The sequence below is a fragment of the Triturus cristatus genome, chromosome 9 (assembly GCF_964204655.1).
Source record: "Triturus cristatus chromosome 9, aTriCri1.1, whole genome shotgun sequence".
Classification (NCBI taxonomy): domain Eukaryota; kingdom Metazoa; phylum Chordata; class Amphibia; order Caudata; family Salamandridae; genus Triturus; species Triturus cristatus.
This window is the reverse complement of record NC_140592.1, coordinates 485116111-485141326: the sequence shown is the minus strand read 5'-3', so window position 1 is coordinate 485141326 and position 25216 is coordinate 485116111. Positions and strand designations below refer to the sequence as shown.

At 45.5% G+C, this 25216-nt stretch overlaps 1 protein-coding gene across 1 annotated transcript in view; it reads right to left on the bottom strand.

Annotated features, from left to right (window-relative positions):
- The window catches only part of BBS1 (Bardet-Biedl syndrome 1), an 843521-nt gene that overhangs the window by 791114 nt on the left and 27191 nt on the right, over nt 1–25216 (bottom strand). The window contains exons 2-3 of the mRNA XM_085625445.1: nt 8676–8752; nt 2105–2139 (exon numbers count right to left, since the gene is read on the bottom strand). Of these exons, the coding sequence (XP_085481571.1) occupies nt 2105–2139; nt 8676–8752 (112 nt within the window). The remainder of the gene's footprint in view (nt 1–2104; nt 2140–8675; nt 8753–25216) is intronic.

The window sequence follows — 25216 nt, the reverse complement described above, 5'->3', positions numbered from 1 at the left end:
TAGGCAGAAGTGGGACTTGATTTTGGGGCGGGACTTGGAAGATAGGGAATGGGCACAAATGCTAGAGCATCCCCGGCGAGTCTCTCGGAATTGCCGCTTAAAAACGATCCAGTTATTTATCCTACATAAAGCATATCTTGTCCCAGCAACGATACGAAAGATGTTCCCCACGGCGTCTGCGGTATGTCCGCGATGCAAGGCGCCTGAAGCTGATTTCCTACATATGATATGGTACTGTCCACTGCTGCAGGGGTTTTGGTCAGAGGTTATCCGGGGGCTGGAGGTGTTGACAGAGCGCACATCATGGGACACCATTGAGGCTTGCCTTTTGGGTTTATTCCCCCTCCCTCAAAAAGCACAGTTGCTACGCAGATTTGCAGGGTTGGCTCTGATATTGGCAAAACGTATGATAAAACGCTGTAAGTCTACCCTAGCGCCGCAGATGGGCGGAAGCTGAACGGGAGGCTTTATACTGAGAAGAATACAGGGGACTGCAGAAGCGACAGATTTCGCTGGACTGGGCACACCTAGTAGAACAATTCAAGGCGATGGAGGGAGTTGACCCCGTGGTATCGCAATACGGCCTGCAGGAGAGTGGTGCAGTTGGTTAGGAACTGGCGGGCTCATGCCTGTCCCTACTCTACCTGGATGCCTCCCTTTCACTCCCTTCTCCCTGGCTGTGTTTCTTACTCCTTCCCTCCCCTTTTATTCCTCCTTCCTCTTACTCCCCTCCTCGTTCCCGTCCCCCTCTCTCCTCCTCCCTCCCCCCTCGGTACACGCCCCTTGTTGGGGTTCTTAGACCTGACACACACCGGACGCAGGCACATCAGCGAGGTGTTTTGTCTATATAGCGGCACTTACGTTACTCGTTTCGTTGGGGTATTGTTTAGGGAGGGTTATTTTGGGTGGGGGGTGAAATGGGCACAGCACTGGATATCATTTATTAGAGTGGTTACTAGCTGTTTGAATTTACAGTTTGTACACTTATGATGCAAGATATGTTGCACTTTCTGTAAGGTCCTCTTACTTTATGTATGCTTGGTACAACATGTAGACAAGATATCTACCAAATTGCTTATTTGTAACATTTCCAAAACGCTTATAACTTACTGTGTACACCTGTGAACTATATGCAGTGCTCAATAAAAATATTTTAAAAAAATATATATATATATAAAAATCAGTCTACCTACAACATCTATTGTCATTACACAGCTAACCTGTTTAAAGATTACCATTTTTATTTTACCATTTGGGTCTTTAAAATGGACCAATAAATGTATCTACCAAAACTATATAGTTTATCACTTAATTACACTACCATTGATTTACAACAATATTAATTACAAGATTGTGTTCTTGCAGCGGTGAGTTCAGGGAGCAACACAGTTGCAAATGGTACCTTATTAGTTCATGCAAGTAAGAAACCACAAAACATACTCCATGAATTCCTCACGCATGTTGCATGAGCACAAAATGCCACAATTCACAGATCCCCAACTATGTGTTACGCCCGTGATGTCCCCAGGTTTAAATCTAAGTTTTCACACAGGAGCTGGGAATACTAACTCAAACTGCTTATTCTTATGCAATCTGCACTTCCGCCCCAAAATAAGTTTGCTGTTTTATTCATGTACATGCTAAGAAATGTATTTTTTTCTGTGTTTTGTAAAGCATCACCATGTAGTAATATAAAACAATCACTCAAAAGCTACAGAGCTTTTAAATCTCACAAACGAGACAACAGAGGTACCCTACCAACTAGAAATGAACATATCTGCAATATGGCACTGCGCTTGGCCTCCATCAGATTATTATTCCTTGGCCATTACACTGTAGTGTTTATAATTTTGCAGAGTGTGACCGCCGTTACAGATTTGTGGGCTTCAATGTTATGAATGGAAAGAACCATGCTTTTTTAATGATCTCTACACTGTACAATAAAAGTATTCCTGATTATTTTGTCATTGTTACCTGATACTAAATAATCCAGTCAGGGTTACACCAACGCATCAGTTTTAGAGAAATTACAGTTACATAATTCAGTTAAATACAAAGCATAATCAAGTCATCCGGTCTCCTCTTTGTGTGGATTAGGACGTACCTTGCACTCCCCATCACCATTTAAGTCTGCCAGAGCTGAAACAAAGGGAAACAGGAGGCATGATTAGAGCAGAAGGACTTCTCTGATACAAGTTTAGGTTGTCACCATTGTGAGTTGCTCGCAACTGGAAGATATCCTCTTACTGCATGTAAATTTACTAAGAAGAAACTGCATACATGTGTATAGCAGCGAAGAAGAAAAGCAATGCTCATGAATGTAAAAAGTGCAGTGACAAACTCCTGCGCCTATGTAACTGAGCAATCGGTACAATTGTAAAAGGAGGCAGAGAAACATTGTAGAAGCTTCATATGCACATAGGAGTGCTGAGGAGCCCTCCAAAAATGTATGAAGGAACTTGATAGAAATTGTTGCATGTCACCTGAAAGATCAACATAGAGAAGGAGGGACGAAAAGAAAAAGAGAGAGGGTTGAGAAAACAAGAAACCAAATATACAGTTGCTTGTTCACGCCGGATTTACCTCGCATTTATGGATCTGTCATCCGCTTTTGACTGTGTCAACCGAAATAAGTTATGGGAGTGTTTACGGTGCATGGGTGTGGACAATGAGATTGTCCTCTTCCTCCAAGAATTCCACCGGGACACTAAAGCTGTTGCACGGTTTACGAAAGAGGGTCAGGTTACTCGACAATTCCCCATCCAGAGAAGGGTGCGCCAGGGCTGCATCTTGGCCCCTTTTTTATTTAATCTTTATATTAATGATTTGGAGAAGGCCCGGACCGCGATCCAGGTACATGCCCCACACGTGGGACGGTGTGATCTGCAGGTATTATTGTATGCAGACGACACTGTCCTCATGTCTAGGACAGCGAGTGGACTACAATCCCTCATCAATTCCTTTGTGAAATTTATGGAGGACCGGGACCTGTTAGTCAACAAATCCAAATCTTACGTAATGGAGGTGGGACCCGGTAGAGGGAAGCCCTTTAACTTTAAGGTGGGGTCTACATCAGTTCCCAAAACAGGGGCTTTTTCCTATTTGGGTGTCATGATGGGACAAAAAACTTAATTGGGGTCCTCTCAGAAGAAAGAAGAAAGGGGAGTTTTTAAGAGCCAATGCAGCAATTTTTAACTGTGCCTTCCGGTTGGGTAGAAAACCAATAGGTGCTATACTAGAGATATATAGAGCCAAATGTTTAGCGCAGGTTTCATACAGTAGCAAAATCTGGGGTTACTCCAAGGCCGAGGAGTTACAAAGAATCGAAAATGGATTTTAAAGCCGAATCCTATGTGTGCCTCGGGGAACCCCTACCTTTTTAGCACATGAAGAATTGGGTATGCCCTACTTGTCAGATCTATTGGCGTCTCGCCCTCTCCTCTATTGGCTTAAAGTGGGGGGGAACAAGGGGACCTCGTTACATAAAGATATCATAAGGGATTGCATGGCCCTTGATTACGCACACCGTATCCCCTAGCTACAATAGATTGGAGCTGTGTTTAGGACTCTTGGGAGGGCGGAACGCTATAGTGATCCAGAAACCATCACTAGGAACTATAGGGTCTGGGCTAAGGAGCATTTTTTTTAGCTTGCAGGCAGTAAAAAGGGAGGAGTCAGAATTAATGAAGCCCAGTGTACAGAGATACATTATTTTAAGAACAGTACAATCAACGGAACCATATCTCCTCGGGCTTCCTAACAAGTATAATCGCTTTTTATTGACAAGGTACTGATTTGATCTATTTTATCTTCTCCTTGCCCAACCTCGTGGATGTAACAAAGGCCAGACTTCGCTTTTATGAGGCTGCGACAATAGGTCTCCTCAGGACATGCTCCATTTTTTTATGTTTTGTAGTTTTTATGAGGTACCGAGGAAGACTTTTATAATCCCTCTTTTAAAATCCTTAAATTTTAATCAGGTACATCCCGCTTTAACATTTTTAGCATTACTTTCAGGATCCACACTATGGTATGTCCTCAGTTTTTTAAAGGCAGCAGTTAGGCTCAGAACAAGCTGAGATTAGAACTGTATAAATATTTGGCTGCTAGATTCTCTTTCACTCCATTTACTTTTAACATTTGTAAGATATTATAGCCCCTATGTCGATTTACATTAATTGTTTGGGGGCACACTGTTTCTCTTTTTATATATGTCTGTATTGTTTTTGTGTAACTTTTATGGTTTTCGTTTGAAAAGCAGATTAAAGTAAATGATGCTGATGATGATGAGGAAGAAAAGAAAGAAAAATAGAGAAAAGAAGAGAAAGAAGTAGAGAAGCAAACAAGAAAAGAAACACAAAGTGAGCCTATTTTTACACAGACAGAAAAGAAACATAAATATACTATTTTTAGTAAATAACATTCATTATCATTATAATGTTGGAGTGGCAGCCTATAGGTCCATTCTACAATGCCATTTTATTGTATACGGTCAAACTCATGTTCATCGTTTAAGAGTAGGAACTTAGGATAGATAAATTACCCTGGTTATGTTATAAAATGTATACAGCGTGAAGCTGTTCCAGAAACTGGGCTTCCCAGAGCTAGTCCAGAAACAAAACAAACTGCATCAAATGCCTTGTGAAAGAAAATGCCAAAGCGAAGATCCTTAGCAGAGAAAAGCTAGGTCTTCTGTGTTTTCCTGAAGTGCAAATGGTTCTAGACGTTTCTAATAGAAAGAGGAAGCGCATTCCAGAGAACTCTTGCTCTCCTAACAGAGGAACAGTAGCAAGGTCGAGATAGGTCTAACACTAGAGACTTAAGGGTCGATGGGGGAATACCAGATTAACCAAAATGTGAGCCCCCTGGGAAATGTAAGTTCTTATGGGCAATACACGAAGTCTTAAAGTGCACACGCTTATGTACAGGGAGTCAGTGCAGTTTGCAAAGGAGGCCGGAGGCAGAGGAACATTCCGGAAGAGAGAACAACAGCTTAGCTGCAGCGTTTTGAGTCAGATGGAGTCTTCTGATCACTGGCTTATTGACTCCCAGGTGTAGAATGTTACAGTAGTCTAACCAGGATAGGATGGCTGCCTGAATGATGGTTTGTCGAGAACAAAGGTAGAGAAATCCAATGGGTTTGAGGCTTCGCAAGAGTTCGAAACATATGCCTGCTACCGATTTGGCCTGTGGTTCAAAGGTTAAGGTGCTGTCCACCCAGACACCTAGATTTTTGACAGCGGTCTCGGGTCGAGGTGGAGGCCCAAGGGAGGAAGGCACCAATGGTGGCCCCAGGAGTGGGTATCTTTTCCTAATAAGAGAATGTCTGTTTTTCTAGTATTGATTCATAAAAGTTGGCATCCATCCACTCCGTGACCGCAAGCATTCCCCTTGGAAAATTGGCCAAGTTTGATTTGAGGTTTTCAGAGGAGAGCACGAGCTGGGTGTCATCTGCATAAGATGCCAGTGCCAGCCCCAACGATTTCACGAACTAAAGCCAAAGGTTGAATATGAATATATTGAACACGGTAGGGCTCAGTGAAGAGACCTGGGGAACACTGTGGCAAGGAGCATGTGATTGGAAACTGTAGGGGGGTGAAATGACCAGGAAAAATCGCTCAAGTGATAGAAAGAAAAAAACACAAAAGAGGAGAACCAGGACAGTGCAGACCAACCTATGCCAATACCCTGTAAGCAATGGAGCAAGATTTTGTGGGACACCATATGGAATGCAAATTCCATGCGATGCACTGGCCTAAAGCCATTTTGAGAGGTGTCCAGAATCTGGTTGTCTTCTAGAAACTTAGTTAGAATAGCATTGACACGTCTCTCTGCTACCTTGGCAAGGAAAGGCAGGAGAGAGATGAAGCAGACGTTTTCAGGCTTGGAAGCATCTAAAGACATTTTTTCCAGGAGGGTAGGTGAAATTAGCATGCTTCCAGGGACCAGGTACAGATACCAATGAAAAAGAAAGATTAATACATTCTCGACTGGGTGGGAGGAGAGAGTCCCGAAGTTTCAGGAACACACCTGTTTTAAGGGGGTCAGCAAGGGAGCCCGATTTGACTTGGCTACATAGAATACCTAACTCAGCCATACGCAAAGGGGATAGTGAATTGAACAAGGGCGGAACAGTGTTAGTAGTGCCATCTGGCCTCACAATGATAGAATTAGAGGTAAAGTTCAGATAAATATCCTCTATCTTGCCAATAAAACATTCTGCTAAATTCTCGCAATGTAGATTGGAGACTTTAGTGGAGTCCAATGAAAGTACTGGTTTCGTGAGACTGTTTAATGAGTTAAAAATGTATTTTGCAAGGTTGTTACTACTCCCAATTTTATTTGCAAAGTATTCTGGCCTGGATTTCCGAATCAGTCTATGGTTGGTCTTAATAGCTGCACTGTATTGTGCTTTTAGAGAAGGACCATAGGATTTCCCCCAAGAGTGTTCTAAGGCCGTTCAGTGTTTTCTAGCAGAGATCAGGGTTTCATTAAACCAGGGGGCAGCATACTATTTCCTACTACGAGTAGGTCTAACAGGAACGAAGGTGTCTAAGACTGAGGTAAGCCAAGTTTTTATTTTAAGCATTTTGTGAGTCACAGCTCGTATACTCAAGACTAACCCTAGAATAAGCATTCACTCGGGTAACTGAGGAGCATTCAATGATTCAAAAACATTGTTAAACAAATCTGTTTGCTCAGGCCTTTGAGTAATTGACTGGATATTTGTGGGGTGGGTGACTACCGGGAAATGGGTGCTCTAGCATTTCCAGCATTTAAATTCAATTTGAATTGTACTCGACATACAAGCACCTGAACAACTCCGTGCTATGAAGATGGATATAGGAAGAACAGTACAATTAAATAACAGGCCTACCCGCATGCTGATCATAAATTGCTGGGGCACAGGTTCCAAACATACATACTGAAAAGCCAACCTGAACTAGACGGAGCAGAGTTAGTAGTAATCTATTAGTAATCCTCTCTAACCTTCTTTCAGAAGATTTTCTTTTCTTGCCCTTGGAAAAGAGAGTGGAGGCAGGGCTCTACCTGCTGGAGCTTCAAAGGTCCAAAAACCATGGAACCATCTGGTGAGCAGAGGAGAAATCCAAGAACAAATACCCACTCACTGTGCATAGAAATGTCAAATGTGCCTATCTATGTTTAGCAGTTACTTTCTATTTTTCACTCTTGTAGAACAGTCACACTCACACGTCAACAGGGAGTGGCTGCACATTTCAGATGCTGGAGGTGCCCATGATGGCTCACATTTATTACAATGGTACATTCCATTTAGCAGACCGTGAAATGTGTGTGTAACCACCAAAGGATATGCTGTCTTCAGAACTTATAAGCGTGCATCGCTGAAATCAATATATAGATATGAATATCACGTTATTGGTCAAGCAGTAAGCCTCCATCTGCACAGAGGAACTGATGAGGATCCAACAGAGTCCATGCAGACATAGAGGAGGTAAGCTTTCATCATTGGCAGGGACTAGATGCTTCCTCTCACCCTCATGCACAGATTTCAGACCACTTTTTTCAACTAATCCTTCACAGTTCTTTCGTGTTTCCAGATTGTCAATTGTTGCTCAGTCAGATGTGCTTATTCCAGATCATGCAATAGGAGGGTCTCCCACATTGGTTGCATATCTCCAGAGAAAGGGATGTAAACTTTACTACATGTATTAAACATCAATAAAAGTATAAATCAACATTTTGTCAACAGATGCAGTGGTTAATCCAAAACATGAACCAGATTTCCTGTTTCAGTACTCTGGTCTCTATGAACCTGTGAAAACAAGAAACTGCTTCACCTGTGAGCCCGGAGAACTTCAGTAGGGTGCAACGGACTGAAAGGCTGATGGTTAGTTTTTTTGTAGAATACGGATACCAATCTTCTGCCTCAAAAAAGTGGGCAGGACCACATTATGTCAGCACTCAAGCCCACCGTAACTCCCGGGCATGAAGAAAAGGCAGAGAGGATTATGCTTATATAGGTTCCACGAGCAGCAAGTGGGACCCAAATATTGGCAGTGAAAATAAAGCAAGAGGCACACACGGACTCTTGGATCAAAAACCAAGGGTCGTAGGACTGAATGGTTTTGACAGGGATCACAAGAAACAGGTGCACTCTATTTAAAGGAGGCAGCACATTTCTGAAACATTTTAAGACTTACCTGTTCAGATTGCATTTTATGTGCATCATAACAGCCTTGCCAATGTACTGATGAGGTGCAAAAGTACAAGGGCACCTGGCAAAATTCAGTTACATCTTAATTTACAAATGGAAAAAGGTTTCAGGTTTCAAGGACCATTACAGTTGAAGTTCAGGCTCAAATGGCCGGGTCCATGCCCCGTGGATTGATGATGTACAAGGTAGCTGGTGGGCCCCAGGCCTAATCGTTAAGAATGGAGTAAAGTGATCAGAACACAGGCAACACAGTCACAATGATCAACACAGGACTTGGTGTATTTAGACAAAGCAGTCAGTTGGTAGCTGCATCATAGTTCTTTCGTTGTTTGAGTACCGGAAAGTCTCTGATCATGCGTTAATATGAATGAGGCAGAGGATTAAAGCTTACGACATACTGCGGTCAGCATAGCTTAGAGAACCAAATATCAAAAGGTGCTCTTAGACATCAGAAGTAATATAAAAAAAATGTACTTACCCGTACAAGAGGAGAATGTGCACACATTTGCCACAGGATCATAGTGAGCGTCCAGCCACTTAGAGTTTGCTTCACTACTGGGGATCAAATAAAATGAAAAAGAATGTGAAATTTCCAATATTTCATGCAACTTCCCAATAAATATCAACTACAATATTCAACTAGAGAGCATCAAGCCAGTTCACTGTTGGTAACGTGTTTTACCAATTAAAGAAATCTAAAGTCAAGTCTATTGTAAAGTCAGACCCACATCAGCCATTTGCCAGCCTATAAGAGAAGAACACTATACACAAACTTAGTGAACGAGGCTGCAAAACAGAGAGCGCTAGAGAGAGAGTCTGGGTACAATGGATCCCTTAACTTTCTTGGCTTTCCCCAATAGCCACAAAGTGAAAGGCAGAAACACAACTGTAGGAGCACTTGCTGCAATAAGAGAATAGCACAATGCATAATGCACGGTTCTGCACAGTATGGCTCTCCTTCTACCAGAACCCACCAGATACCAGAAGGTAGTTCAAGTTTTTAGATAAGAACCCAGTCCATTATTTAAGAGGGCGAAATCTGAGAAGTGTTTTGGCCTGCAAATTGCATAACGCAGTACCACTCAGATATAAGGAGAAAATTGTGCTTTCAGACAATTACAAGCTTTAATTTGCGAGAATAAAGTTTTTTGCCTGAAATGAAAACTTTGGAATTTGCAAGCTAATGTTTTTGCAACAAAAATCTCATTCCTAAAATCTGGTCAGTGCGGATACTTGAATAATACATTCTGTTAGGATGGGGAGACTTATTTCCTGATCTTACCTCCTTGGTTGCTGCTATGGGTGTTTTTTCATTACTCTTGTGAAGGCATCTAATGCTGATAACCCATCTGTGACATTATTATTGGTAATCCTGCCTGATACACTTGGGTTGTCAAGATTAGTTATCTTACACGGGGTGTTCGCTATAGTAATCTTGTCTGATGTGGTCACTGTTGCAGCAGACATAACATTTGTTAGCAGATCCAGATAATTTTCTTTGATGGGTAGTAGCACTTGGACAAAGGCAGAGTTGGAGACCACATGTTTAGAGCATCAATCAATCAAGATTCTTTATTCGGTTTCATAACCATCCACGGTACAAAACCTCTATATAATACATATAACAAATTTAGCTTCATTCAGTAAACTTGATACATCAATATAATAGAATAGAACAATAAAATGCAATCGTAAAACTTAGCCCCAGCAACCTCATACAGTGCAAATTCACTACATAAATTACTCTCACAGTAGCAAATTGATCTCTCAAATTATAATCTTATCATTGCAATAATTTCAAAATTCTCCCTAATTCCTAGTGGATAAAACTCATTATGTATTAAAAGTGCAATGTTTGAGAAAAAGCTTTTAAAGAGAATTAGCCGATAAATAGTAACTATAAAAACACATATACATGACACATAAATACTTAGAATTGTTTCCACAGGACAACCCATGCACTAAAAATGCTAGAATTTACACTGATTTCAGAAACTTCTCCCGCTTAGTCCAGACGTTAAACAAAAAGCGACTCTCCTTAAAAACAACTAGACCAGATGTATCAGTCATTAATATTCTTCTCACCTCTCTAAAATGTAGTACCCCCATGGACAAACAGATTGGGTGCAACCATTTTCTGCATGCGCCATGATATTCAGGATACACAACCATAACATGATCAAGGGACTCAGAATTCTTGCCACAAACTGGGCATGAATCCGACGTGGATATATTAATCCAATTTTTACTGAATGATCGAAGAGGCAAGTAACCTATTCTAAATCTGATAAACAAGCCCTTGGCCAGCGGTGTTGTAATAATGTCTATATAGTTTTCAAAAGTTGGAGTAGGTTTAAATGCCAAGAACCGCTCGGTAAGATGGCCAAAGGAGCTCCTAGTTATTTCTTGCCACACTAGGGACCAATAGGTCGATTTTAGAATCTACTTATCTGTCTTTCAAAGTAATTCAGGAGAGTCCCACATTCTGATCAAACCCAATTTTTTGCACTAGTCACGTACAAACCGTAGCCAAGGGACCTCCATTGCATGATCCAAATTCATTACATCACTCAAGGAATCTCTCTATTTGCCAAAATCCAGAGTAGTCCAGATACGAATCTAGAATAGTAGTGGTTTTGAGTGCGACTGATCAGATACTCTTTTCATCCCTGTCTCAAAACAAAGCAAGACCAAGGGGATACTTACGGGAACCGAGGGAAATGCTCTGACAAATGAATTCTCAGTCACTGTGAGCCTTATGTTATCATTGTAACCCCAAACCTCAGCATCATACAGCGCGGTGCTTTGGGCCTTCGCTCGATAGGCTTCCAAGCCGGGAATATCAAACGCGACTATGTGTTCTTCTGAAAGAGCAGAATGGCCATAGATCTATGCGATATCGTGAGGGCTCCTTTATTTATTTGGTGGACCCACGTAAATTTGTCTGACAGGTAACCCCCAAATAATCAAAGCTAAAGACCCTTTCCAAGTGGTCTTTCCCCACCATTACTGGACAGGTTTTTTTAACATTCTTACCAAAGACCATGAATTTATTTTTGCAGCATTTAAATCTTAAGCCCTGTGGCCACAGAACTCCAAAATATTTTTAGCATCCAGGATTTCATATGGGCAGATGGTTGCTCCCAGGGGGAGGCTTTACAAGTGCACTTTATGCTAACCCCACTAAATTGGAATTGTCCGGAACCTACTGGACACGAGGTCCAGGTATGGGAGGGTAGGATCACACTGACCACCCCACTTTGGGACGCTGACCTGCTAGGCAATGTACGATACACTAAAGGATCTCGACCGGTGGGATTTAATAGGCATCTCCACGGTAGGGTACCTATGGAGGGCAGGAGGGAAGGTCCCCTTCGCCCAACTGCAGGAGGAATACGACCTGGCCAACACAAAACAATTCAGGTATCTACAGATTAGACATGAACTGCAAGCGGCTATAACAAAGGGAGAGATGCCACCAGAATCCTTCCCGTTTGAGGACAGGATATTAGACAGGAATCTCCCAGATAAATCAATTTAATTGATGTATAAAAAGCTTATCAACAATATGCCTGACTCTTTACTCTGACTCAGAGCTAAATGGGATTATGACGTAGTGGGACTGGAAGATGAGGAATGGCTCAAGGCACTCGCCTCTCCCAGAGAAACAGCCATTTCCTCTAGGCTTAGGCTCGTACAGCTCAAGATACTCCATAGAATATATCTTGCAGGACCGACGCTGAAGAAGATGGGTCATAGGACTGACGCAAGATGCACGAGGAGATGTGGGCAAGAGGGCACTTTTGTACATATGCTCTGGGAATGTCCGGTTATCCAAGGGTATTGGGCTGACTTAACGAAAAGCATGGAGGAAGTAATGGGCAATAAGATTGATCGCAACATAAAGTTGTGTCTATTGAATATTTGGGGCCCTACAGATTTAAACACTGAAGAGAGAATATGGATGACACTGGGAATGATGATTGCTACAAGAAATATTGTAAGATAGTGGAGGGCGCAGGAACCACTGTCATTGATAGTATGGGAAAATGACATGGACCATTGCATGTTAACTGAGAGGACAGTGTACGATTCCAGAGGATGCCCCAACAAATGGACACAAATCTGGGACAAATGGAATGGGTATAGGGGAGGGATCTGTGATCCTCCGCTGTCTAGAAGAAGGCAGAAGTCGGGGTAGAATAGTCTCACTTTGATCGAATGTAAACAGTTTGTAATTGGATATTTACCTCCGTCTTTGGTTGGAGCTGTACCAGCGGACGAATCTCAGGCATCTATGTTTGTACACTGTTTTGCCTGTGTGACCTTGTCTTTAATAAATAAAAAATGTATATATATATATATATATATATATATATATATATATATATATATATATATATATATATATATATATATATATATATATATAAGATTCTGTAACCAGCATTGGGGACTTTGGGATTTATAATGACTCATCTGTGCAGGAAGCTGGCTTAGTATATGGAGCCCACTTATTTAAGTGAAGCACCCTGCACTTATCCAGACAACCCTTATGATGATTTTAGTGGTCTTAGACAACCTTAGAAAGCTCTCTAAGTGGTAGATGTGGAGAGCAGCCTTCAGGCTTGGTCCAGAATGAGTGTTAATCAGCTTGTTTTACCAGTACTAATCATGTTGTGTAGCTTAATCAAAAAACAGAACCACAGAGTGTAGTTCTAAAAATAGTAATATTTATTATTCACACTCATGAACACATTGGTATATCTCCTACCCGGCGACATAAACACAATACACACAATATTTGAACAGGAGAAAAGGCAAGTAGCACAAATACACAGTGGTCTCCAGGGGGAGGCCAAACCATATACTAATAAAGTGGAATTTGAACTGCGACCGAAGTTGAGACTTGACCCAGAAGACTTAGAAGAGCTGCGGACACACGAAACAACCCACGGTAAGTACCCAGGAACCCCATGGAGGCAGTGTGCAGAGTGGAAACACAGCCACGTACTCAATGCAAGTCAATGGGGAAGTCACGGTTGCAGTTTTCAAGAAGGAGGAACCTTCCCAGTGGACCCGGAAGAAACCCCGTAGAAGATGGAAGGTTGGAGAGTCAGCCCACCCCAGGAACCAGGATGCCTACACCAGAGAAGCCATAGGTGCGAAGTGACGTCGGATATCGCCATAGATCACAATGGAGGACTTCAGTTAAGATGCTGCTGGCAAAGAAGGTTAAAGAGCTTAGTGGAATCCAAGGATGGATTCTCGAAGAGGAGCATCTGCAAGAAGAGGGGACAGAGTCTATAGCACTGGGGAGTGACCAGGAGGCACGGAAGACCAATGATTACTGATGATGGAAGATGCAGGAGAGTTGATGGTGACCTTGTCACTGCAGCTGTGCGGACAAGGCGATGTAGTGGAAGGCCAGGAGCCATTCACGAGCTGTCCCACGCCGCAAGTCAAGAACCAGGGGGTCGGTGTCCGGCGGGAGCACCAATAAGCCTTGGCAGCAGCAACAGATGTGGAAAACAAAGAAGGTGCAGTGTCAGGACCAGCAAGGTCCAATGGACTCAAAGTACAGGAGAGTCAGAGGAGGCCTCAAGCATGCAAGGGAGCCCACTGGAGCCAAAGAAGACCCTCAAGAGGACCCACAGGCAGAAGGCACAGGAGTCGCAGGAGGACCTCAAGCACATCAAGCCCACGGTGCAGAGGATGCGGTGAAGACGCAGATCTTGCCAGGAAGAGATGCTGGAGGTAGGAGCTTCTTGGAGGCCGAAGATCTCTGGATAAGAGAGTAAATAAGCCTTGGCAACAGCAAGTTGATGGAGTGCACAGGGGTGCTGTTCCAGCAGTTTCAACGAGGGATACTGACCTCAAACTCTGTGAGAAGACAGTGTAGGCCTCGAGGAAGTTGCAGAACCACTACCAGTGTTGCGGGGCCTTTCAAAGTCCGGAGAACGTCAGGAGCATCAGACCGGTCAGCTTGGTTGTGGTGCCTGCAGATGCAGAGGAGTAACTCTTTCACTCCAAGGGAGATTCCTTTGGGTGTCTTTGATGCCCACAGGCCTGGAGAAGAACCTGGATGAAGCACAGGCACAGACAACGCAGAAGACTGGCAGGACGACGAGACCAGGAGCAGCAGGAGTCTTCCCAAATGCAGTCTCGTTTCCCAAAGCAAAGTAAAACAAAGTCCAAAGAGCCGAATACACGAAGTCCTGTCAGGGAGGTGATCACACCGCCCTGTGACAGGAAACCTATTGTTCTACCTTCCCCTGCTCGAGCCTGGCTCAGCAGCAGAAGGGCAGAATCAGGTCTGTGGTCGGCAGCAGCACTAGCTTGCTGTTAGACTTTTAAAGGCAGATGCCTGGAATACCGGGGGACTCCCTAGGGGAGACCCCCCAGTACATGGGATCCTACTTCCAACACTAGAATAGGTGTTGGGGTAAGATTCTTACATGTTTGATACCAAACATGACTGGTTTCGGTGCTCCAGTTTATAGTTAGACATCTCGTTAAAGACTTGATGTCCCCTGTAGGAGGCTGGCTTAGTATATGGTGCTCACTTATGTAAGTGTAGCACCCTGCACTAATCCAGACCTTATGGTAATTTTAGTGGTCTTAGACAACCTTAGAAAGCTCTCTAAGTGGTAGCCGTGGAGAGCAGCCTTCAGGCTTAGTCCAGAAGGAGTGTAAATCAGCTTGTTTTACCAGAATGTAATCTTATTGGAATAGATTAAGTGAGAAAAAAAACAGTGTATTTATAAAAAGATGTCTTTATTATAAAACACTCACTAACACGTACAAATAACTCCTATGCAGAGATATACAGAATGCACACAATACTTTGCAGTAAAAACAGGTAAGTAGCACGAATACATAGTGGTCGTCATTGGGAGACCAAACCATATACTAAAATACTGGGAAGCGAACCGCGACCCAAATCAAGACTATACCCAGAAGAAGTAGAAGTGCGGGGGACCCAAGAAACCACTCAAGGTAAATAACCAGGAACCTCATGGAGGCTGCGTGCAGAGTGGGAACACGACTGTGTGCTCCGTTCAAGTCACTGGGTAAGTTGCGGTTGCAGTTTTAAAGAAGAAGGACCCTTCCCATTGGACCCTGAAGAAACCCTGTGGAGGACAGAAAGTTGGACAGCCACCCCACCTGTGGATACCCTAAGAACCAGGATACCTACATCAGGGAAGTCGGGTGCATAGGTGCGAAGTGGCGTCGGAAACCGCCAAATTCAGTGGAGGACTTCATGAAGATGCCTCTGTTGAAGAAGGTGAAATTGTCCTGTGGAACCCAAAGGTGGATTGAAGTTGAGAAGTACCTGCAAGCAAAGGGGACAGAGTGAATGCCACTCAGGAGTGACCAGGAGGCACGGGAGCCGAATGCCCACCGATGTCGGGAGATGCAGGAGAGTTGAATATGACCTTGGAGCTGCAGCTGTGTGGACCAGGCAATGCTGTGGAAGACCACGAGCCGTTCACGAGCTGTCCGACGTCGGATGTTGTGAGTTGAGGGGGTCGGTGTACGTCAGGAGCACAAACAAGCCTTGGCAACTGCAAACAACGTGGCAAGCGAAAAAGATGCAGAGTTAGGACCAGCAGGTGAGTAGGAGCAGGCCCCAAGCAAAACAGGGGAGCCCACTAGAATCAAGGAATTTACTTGAAAGGACTAGAAGATCTCTGGAGACAAGAGTCACCCAGCCTTAGCAACAGCCATTCAACGCGGTGCACAGGGGCTAAGTTCCAGCGGTGCAGACGAGGGATACTGGCCTCAGACTTGTTCTGAAGACAGGGTAGCCCAGAGGGAGTTGTAGTACCTCCACCTGTGTTACTGAGCATATTGGAGTCTGTAGGAGTCCACGATCAGCAAACCGATCAGCTATGTTGCGGTGCCGCAGATGCAGGGGAGTGACTCCTTCACTCCAAGGGAGTTTCCTTCAGGTGTCTTTGATGTCCAGAGGTCCTGTGAAGGACCTCTATGGAGTACGGACACTGGTGTTGCAACGGACTTGCAGGACAATGAGACCTGGAGCAGACGGAGTCTTCCCGGTTGCAGTCTCGGTTCCCCAATGTGAAGTTTGATGCAGTCAGTCCAACTCGGTCAGCACGACGTGGTCAGTGTGTCCAGACGGTTGAAGATGACAAGGAGTTGATCTGAATCGAATCCCACGACGAATCTAGGGACCTACCCACAGGTAAGCCCTTAAGTACCCTAAGGAAAGGGTTGGAATGATTCAGGATCCCTCCCAGAGGAGGGGGTGGACAGTGGGGGAGGATACTCCCATGTCCTTTATCCAGTTTCGTGCCAATGCAGGAGCCAACGGCTCCTTGAACTGGTTTGAACTGTAGTATGCAAGGAGGGCACCAAGTGTGCCCTTCAAGCAGTCTCAGTGGCGCTGGCAAGGGCCCCCACCCTGCTCCAATACACTAAACCCTGTCTGGGAGGACGGTCACACCTCCCTGTGACAGAATATCTATTGTTCTACCTTCCCCTGCTCAAGCTTGGCTCAGGAGCAGGAGGGCAGAATTATGTCTCTGGTCCGTTCTGGAAGACTGGTACCAGGACCACTAAGGGCCTCCGGGAGATTTACAGTGCGGGGTATGATTCAAACATGTTTGATACCAAACATGACCGGGTTCGTTACAGCCAGTTTAGAGATGGTCATCGCGTAATAATGCATGGCCACTCTATATGTCGTTGTGGCTGATGAACTTACAACCCAGGAGAATGGACTCCAAAGGTTGCAAGAGTGCCCTGCTCATGCAAGGGAACGCTCGCACTTAGAACCGAGCACTCTGCCTTCAGGATTGAAAGACCTGCTTCAGGGGTGACTTATAGGTTTTAAGTGTAGTCACCTCAGATATAGGGAATCCTGTATCTGTCGTAAGTGGTGCTAGTATCAGCTTACACAGGCTGCTATGGCAGGCCTGTAGTCACAGGTTGAATGGTCTCCCAAGGGTGGCATAATACATGCTTCAGCCCATGGGGGACCTCTGGTGTACCTATGCCCTGGGTACCTCAGTACCATATAATAGGGACTTATAAGGGTACACCAGAAGCCAATCTGGGATGCACCTAAGTACTCACCATAACCAATTTAGGGGAGAAAATACAAAGACTGGGCTCCTGATTAGCAGGATCCGCGTCAAACTAGTCAGAAACAGCATAACACCAGGCAAAAAGTGGGGGTAACTATAAAAGCAGATCCTACTTTCCTAAACAACCCCCCAAACGAAAGGAGAGGAGACTAACCTTGCTCAGTTTAGTCTTCATTTTCTAAGTGAAAATATCTGGAGAGTCCTTCTGCATTGGCATGGTTACCCTGTAGGGAAATAGCCAACCTAAAAAATGTGGGGTTTCACCCTTCATCTGTTTAAGCTATAACAGGGGCTTGTGATCAGTCTGAACAATAAACTGAGTGCCAAACAGGTAAGGCCTCAGCTTCTTTAAGGCCCAGGCCAAAGCAAAGTCCTCCCTCTCAACGGCTGGGGATCAATCTTCTGCTTATAAAAACTACTGGTTGATCCTGACCCTCTGCATTAAGTTGTGATAACACATGCCCTACCCCTATTTCAGATGCATCTGTCTGGACAATGAAAGTTTTAGAGTAGTCAGGACTCTGAAGAATGGGAGCAGTGCACCTGGTCTGCTTTAGGTCATCAAATGCCTTTTGACAGCTATCCACTGAACTTTATTTGGCATTTTCTTAGATGTGAGATCATTCGAGGGAGCCACAAAAGACCCATATCCTTTGAAAAATCTTCTACAGAACCCAGTCAGGCCCAAGAAAGCTCTGACCAGAGTCTGGGTAGTTGGAGCAACCCAGTCCACAATGGTCTGCATTTTGGTCTTCAATGGTTGAACCTGGCCTCCACCTACCAGGTGGCCCAAGTACACAACCTTGCTCTGCCCTATCTGGCACTTAGTGGCCTTGATAGTGAGGCCTGCCTTTTTCAGGGCCTCCAGAACATTTCTGAGATAGAGCAGGTGATCCTCCCAGTTGGAAGTAAAGACAGCTATATCATCTAGATATGCAGTACTATAGTCTTCTAGGCCTGTGAGAACTTCACCAACCTCTGAAATGTGGCAGGTGCATCTTTCAGACCAAAGGGCATTACAATGAATTGAGAATGCCCACTAGGGGTTGAAAATGCGGTTTTTGGCTTGGCATCCCCAGCAAGTCTGATTTGCCAGTAGCCAGCAGTCAGGTCAAATGTACTCAGACACTTGGCTGAGGCCAGAGTATCTATAAGTTCATCTGCCCTTGGAATAGGATGAGCATCAGTCCTAGTTACTGCATTAATGCCTCTGTAGTCCACAAAAACCTCATCTCTCTTTTTCCACCCTTGGTATGAGGTTTTGGCACAAGGACTACTGGACTAGCCCAGGGGCTATCTGAAGGCTCAATGACCTCCAATTCCAGCATCATATGGACCTCTGTCCTGATGCAATCCCTGACATGATCAGGCTGTCTATACATTTTACTCTTGACAGGCAGACTGTCACTTGTGTCCACTTCATGGGTTCACCAAGTCAGGGAGAACATGTGTCTGTACGGATTGAGGACTTGCCTGCAATCAGCTTGTTGCTGGCCAGTGAGGCTGCCTACCAAGGCTACTCCATCTACTGACCCATCATCAGGGTTCTGAGAGAGAAGATCAGGTAGATGGTCACTCTCTTACTCCTGTCCCTCATCAGTTGCTGTGAGCAATGTCATGTCAGCCTTATCCACAAAAGGTTTCAGGCGGTTCACATGAAGTGCCCTGTGGGGACCTCTCGGAGTACCTAGGTCCACCATGTAGGTGACCTCACCTTTTTGATCTCAGGATAGTGGGGCGACGCCACTTATTTTGGAGAGCTGCTGGGGCCCACAGGCTCCAACACACACACTTTCTGTCCTGGCTGGTAAATAGTCAGAACAGCCTTTTGGTCATGCCAGGCTTTCTGAAGCTCTTGGCTGGCTTCCAGGTTTTTAGTTGCCTTCTTAATGTACTCAGCCATATGTGAACGAAGGCTAAGGACATAGTCCACAATATCTTGTTTAGGAGGTTTGAGACGTTGTTCCCATCCCTTCTTAACTAGACACAATGGACCCCTAACTGGATGTCTATACATAAGTTCAAATGAGCTGTAGCCAACCCACTTTTGAGGAACCTCTCTGTAGGCAAAGAGAAGGCAGGGTAGTAAGACATCCCATTTTTGCATTGTCATACCGTTGAGAGTCTTGTTGAATCTTTCAACAAGCCCACTGCACTGTGGATGGTAGGGTGTGGTAAACTTGTAGTTTACTCCACACTCTTTCCACATGGCAGTGATATAACTAGACATGAAGTTTGTACCTTTGTCTGTTAAGACCTCCTTAGGGAAGCCCACTCTGGAAAAGAATCCCAGGAGGTTCCTGGCCACTACAGGAGCTGTAGTGGAACTACGGGGAATTGCCTCTGGGTATCTAGTGGCATGGTCCACCACCACTAGAACACTAGTATGTAACTGTGCCCATATGCAGTTGGAGGGTTCAAGAGACCAACAATGTTAATCCCTACCCTTCCAAAGGGGACCCAACCACTGGAAGTGGATCTAAGGGGGCCTTTGTAGTGCCACCTGACTTACCACTGGCTTGGCAAGTGACACAGGGCCGACACAACTTCTTAGTGTCGTCAGACATATTGCACCAGTGAAAATGAGGGACAAGTCTGTACCAAGTCTTGCTTTGCCCTATGTATCCTGCCAGAGGAGTAGCATGTGCTAGGGAAAGGAGGAAACCTCTGAACCTCTGGGGTATTACTAGCCTCCTGGTGGTACCTGGTCTGGTGTCTCTAACTTCAGAATACAGAAGCACATCTTCTCAATAGATCCGATGGGACCCACTGATATTCCCTGCTTCCTCAGCACCATCTTGCTGTCTGAGGAGTTCCAGAGAGTGGCAGGTCTGCTGCTCCAAACTCCCTGGAAAGGCCCCCTACCCCTGGGAACTCTACTCGATCAGGTTCAAGTTCCTCTGGGGCAGTTCCTTCACAGGGACTAAGATCATCTCTCGCAGGAGGCTGCTCTTCACTGGGATGTTTTACCTTCCTGCTGCTCCTCCTAGGAGGCACTTGGTCCACTTTCCAGGATCCAGTGCTCCTTCAGTGCTGAGCTTTTTGGCCTGAGCCCTAGTGACAGCAAAGACACTGGCAGAGATGCCTATCATCTCTGCATGAGTCCTGAATTCTACTTCAGCCTAGGCTGAAGTTTCCAGATCATTGCCCAACAGACAATCTACTGGTAGGTCTGGAGATACCACAACCCCCTTAGGTCCAGTTACCCCTCCCCAGCTGAGATTCACAACTGCCAAGGAATGCTGAGTCGTGACAATGCTAGCGTTGGTGACTTGGTACACTTGTTCAAGTATGACCTGTTCAGGGCACACAAGTATCTCTCACCATACTAACACTGGCCCCTGTGTCCCTGTGAGCCATTGCTTCTTTAACATTGATCAAAGGCTGTTGTCTCTACTTGCCCAAGTTAGTGGGACTCACCAGTAGGGTGGCAAGGTCTATGCCACCATCATAGACTGAAACAGCCTCAGCTGGAGTTCTTACTAAGTCGGAGCCCATCTCAGAATCCAAGGTTAACCCCACTAATCCCTTGGTTGCTGTACTACCACTAGTCCTGGTGCTAGGGGGAACAGGTGCCTTGGGGGCCGTGGTAATAGAAGTTTCCTTGGCCTTTGGACAATCAGCATCCTTTGTCCAATGGGTCTTTACTTTCCATAAATAACACCAAGGTTTATTTTTGCCTTGCTTGGAATTTTGGGACTCACCCCGAGTTGCAGGTTTTTGTGGGCCTTGAGAAGACTCCCATTTGTCTTTTCCCTTGCCCCCCTTTATCCTGGGTTTTAGAAGAATCTTGCTTCTTCTGGTCACCTCCATTACCATGGTTTTTCTGCTTAACCCTAGTGCTGACCCATTGGTCTGCCTTCTTCCCCAATTCTTCGGGAGAGGTCAGATCACAGTCCACCAGGTACTGGTGCAAAGGTTGATTCTAACAGTTATTAAGGATGTGTTCCCTCATTATCAATTTGTACAATCCTTCATAGTCCTCTACATTGCTTCCATGAAGCTAGCCTTCCAGAGCCTTAGTAACACCATCAATGGAATCTACCCAGTCCTCGGTGTGTGCCTTCTGGGTGTCTGATCTTAACCCTGTACTGTTCAGTGGTTAAGGCAAACCCATCAATGTGTGCACTCTTCAGAACTGAATAATTGTCAGCATCCTCTTCTCTAACAGTGAGGAGCTTATCTCTACCTTTGTTAGAAACGGAGAGCCACGGGATAGCTGCCCACTGCCCTTGAGACCTTCTGAACTTTACAGGCCTTGTATAAAGTAGTGATCCATTTCTGGATGTCATCCCCCTTCTGGTAAGGAAGGACTATCTTGCTCAGGTTCCTAGTATCAAAAGAGTTTTCCCCAACTCTAGGGACACTAGGGCTGCTACCATGGGACTCTAGTCCTAGATTTTTCCTAGTTTTTTGGACTTTCAGGGCCTCTCTGTCTAGGGCCAACTGGTCTCGCCCGAGTTGGAGTCTAACCGTCTCAAGTTTGGTCAGGTGGTATTCCCTCTCCAAGGGGTTCTTTCTCTGGCTAGAGATTGAGGTCCCTATGGAAAGTCCTGTAGCATTGGACTCCGCAGAGGGAGACCTAGATCTCCTCTGTCTGCTCTGAACTCTCCCAGGAAGAATAAAGGGGGACCTACTTCTATGGACACCGTCTGTGCCATCTGCACTATTCCCTGAATCAGAGTTAATCAAGGTGGAGTCTTCAGACTCCTCTTAATCATGCTCAGAATTAGGGCCACTGGGGGTTATGTAAGTGTAGCACCCTGCACTACTCCAGACAACTCTTATGGTGATTTTAGTGGTCTTAGACAACTTTAGAAAGCTATTTAAGTGGTAGCTGTGGAGAGCAGCCTTCAGGCTTAGTCAGAAGGAGTGTAAAACAGCTTTTTTACCAGAATGTAGATCGTATTGGTATAGATTAAGTGAAAAAGAACCACACACTGTATTTATAAAAATATGTACTTATTATAAGACACTCACTAACACATACAAATATCTCCTAGCTGGTGATATACACAATGCACATAATACTTCGCAATAAAAACAGGTAAGTTACATGAATACACAGTGGTCGCCAGGGGAGATCAAACCATGTACTCAAATAGTGGGATGCGAACCACGACCCAAGTCAAGACTATACCCAGAAGACGTACACGTGCAGGGGACCCAAGGAACCACCCAAGATAAGTAACCAGGAACCCCACAGAGGCCTTGTGCAGAGTGGGAACACGAAAGCCTGCTCCATTCAAGTCAATGGGTATTTTTTATTTAATTTATTTATTTTAAAGGTTTTATATAGCACTGACTAGACCCGGAGGTATCAGAGCGCTTTACAGGAGTATCAGATCATAATTGCAGGTTACATCGTTACAAAGGTTACAGTTATTAGAGCCTGGCAATATTGTGACAAGTAAGGTCGAGACAAACAAAAAAGGACATATACGTAAGGGAGAAAGCAGGCAAGGGGAGAGATTCAGGGGAGGGGGTAAGAGCAGGGGAAGTAGACAGAGAATGGAGGAGGGAAAGAAGAGGGGAGGGAGAGAGAAAGCATGGAAAGAGGAGGGAGAGGGTGACGGGGACACAAACCGGTAGACGAGTCAGTGCTGCGTCCAAAGTCCAGTAAGCTGTGATCCCAGGGGAAGTGGTATCATTTCCCCATCTCTGTTGCGAGAGGCTCCCTATATGCAGTGGACTCTCTCAGAGGGGTCTCTGAGACTCCAAGGCCTACATACTGGATCCTTCCCCAAAAAGAGGAGAGGGAGTGCTTTGGCAAGGGGTGCCATATCATACCTCAACTGTGAGTGGCTCCCTAGGCGCTGTGGACTCTTTCAGCGGGTTCACTGAGACTCCAGAGTATAAATATTGGATCTTTCCCCAACAAGGGGAGAAGGAGTGCTTAGTCAAAGGGCACAAAAGGACAGGGTGCTAGGTGGTGTAGCGGGCAAGGGGAAAGATTCAGGTTAGAGGGGATAGGAGCAAAGGAAGTAAGTCAAAGAAAGAAAGAGTGTTAAATGGGAACAGATAGATAGATAGGAGACAAGGAAAAAGCAGAGATACAGAAATACGATGGGGGGGTGGGCGAGACAGGGAGACTGGGAGAAAAACTGTGCCCAAAGTCCGGCTGGGTAGGTGACGGTCAGGGGATGAACCAAGGCCGATCTCCTCAATAGCTGAACAAAGCGGCTAGATCCGAAGGTATCAGAGCACTTTACATAAGGCTCCACATAGTTGTAAACTTACATCAGTTACAAGTTACCAGTGATATCAGTAAAAACATTTAAGGAGCAAAGAAGAAAAGTAAAGTGGAGTGAGAAGGGAAAGGGGGTAAGGGGAAAAAGGGGTAGGGTATAGATACGACGGAGAGACAAAAAGAAAGTCTGCCCAAGGTCCGGCTGGGTAGGTGACGGCCGAGGGGGAATCCGCTGCCCATCTCCTCTTCAGCTATCAGGTAGCTCCACCGGGCATTGGTCAAATAGCTAGGTCTCAACAGAAAAACATTAAAGGGATAGAAAGCAAGAAGAAGGGAGCGTAGAGGGGGAAGGGGGTAGGGTGAAGGGGTAGGAGGGAGATACGACAGAGTGACAAAGGAACGTCTGCCCAAAGTCCAGCTGGGTAGGTGACGGCCGAGGGGGGATCCACAGCCCATCTCCTCTTCAGCTAACAGGTAGCTCCACCAGGCATCGGTCAAATGGCAGGGTCACCACGGTCGTTGTTGCAGTTTTAAAGAAGAAGGACCCTTCCCATTGGACCCCGAAGAATCCCCGTGGAACAGAAGGTTGGAGAGCCGCCTCACCCGTAGATACCCTAGGAATTAGGATACCTACACCAGGGAAGCCGGGTGCATAGGTGGGAAGGTGAGTCAGAAACCGCCTAACTCAGTGGAGTACTTCAGAAAGATGCCGCTGTTGAAGAAGGTGAAAGTATCCGGTGGAACCCAAAGGTGGATTCAAGTTGAGAAGTACTTGCAAGCAGAGGGGACAGAGTCTATGCCACTCAGGAGTGACCAGGAGGCACAAGAGATGAATGCCCACCGATGTCGGGAGATGCAGGAGAGGCAACAATGATCTTGGACCTGCAGCTGTATGAACCAGGTGATGCTGTGAAGACTAGGGGCCATTCACAAGCTGTCCCACATCGGAGGTCATGAGTTGAGAGGGTCAGTGTCCATCGGGAGCACCAACAAGTCTTGGCCACTGCAAACAACGTGACAAGCAAAAAAGGTGTAGTTAGGACCAGCATGGTCCAAGGGACTCACCAAGTGCAGGTGAGTCAGGGAAGGCCCCAAGCAATACAGGGGAGCCCACTGGAATCAAGAAATTCCCTTGAAAGGACCAGAAGGTCTCTGGAGACAAGAGTCACCCAGCCTTAGTAACGGCCAGCTGACGCAGTGCACAGGGTCTCTGTTTCAGCAGTGCAGACATGGGATACTGGCCTCAAACTCAGTCTGAAGACAGGGCAGGTCTTGAGCGAGTTGTAGAACCGCCCCTGTGTTACTGAACCTGTTGGAGTCCGTGGGAGCCCAGGATCAGCAAACCGATCAGCTACGTTGCGGTGCCTGCAGATGCAGGGGAGTAAGTCCTTCACTCCAAGGGAGATTCCTTCGGGTGTCTTTGATGTCCACACTGGAAAGGATACTCCCATATCCTTTGTCCAGATTCGCGCCAGAGAGGGAGCCAACGGTTCCCTGAACTGGTTTGAACTGGAGTATGCAAGGAGGGCATCAAGTGTGTCCTTCAAGCAGTCTCAGTGGCGCTGGCAAGTGCCCCCACGCTGCCCCAATACACTAAACTCTGTCTGGGAGGTGGTCACACCTCCCTGTGAAATGATATCTATTGTTCTACCTTCCCCTCCTCAAGCTTGGCTCAGCAGCAGGAGGGCAGAATAATGTCTCTGGTCGGCGTCCGCG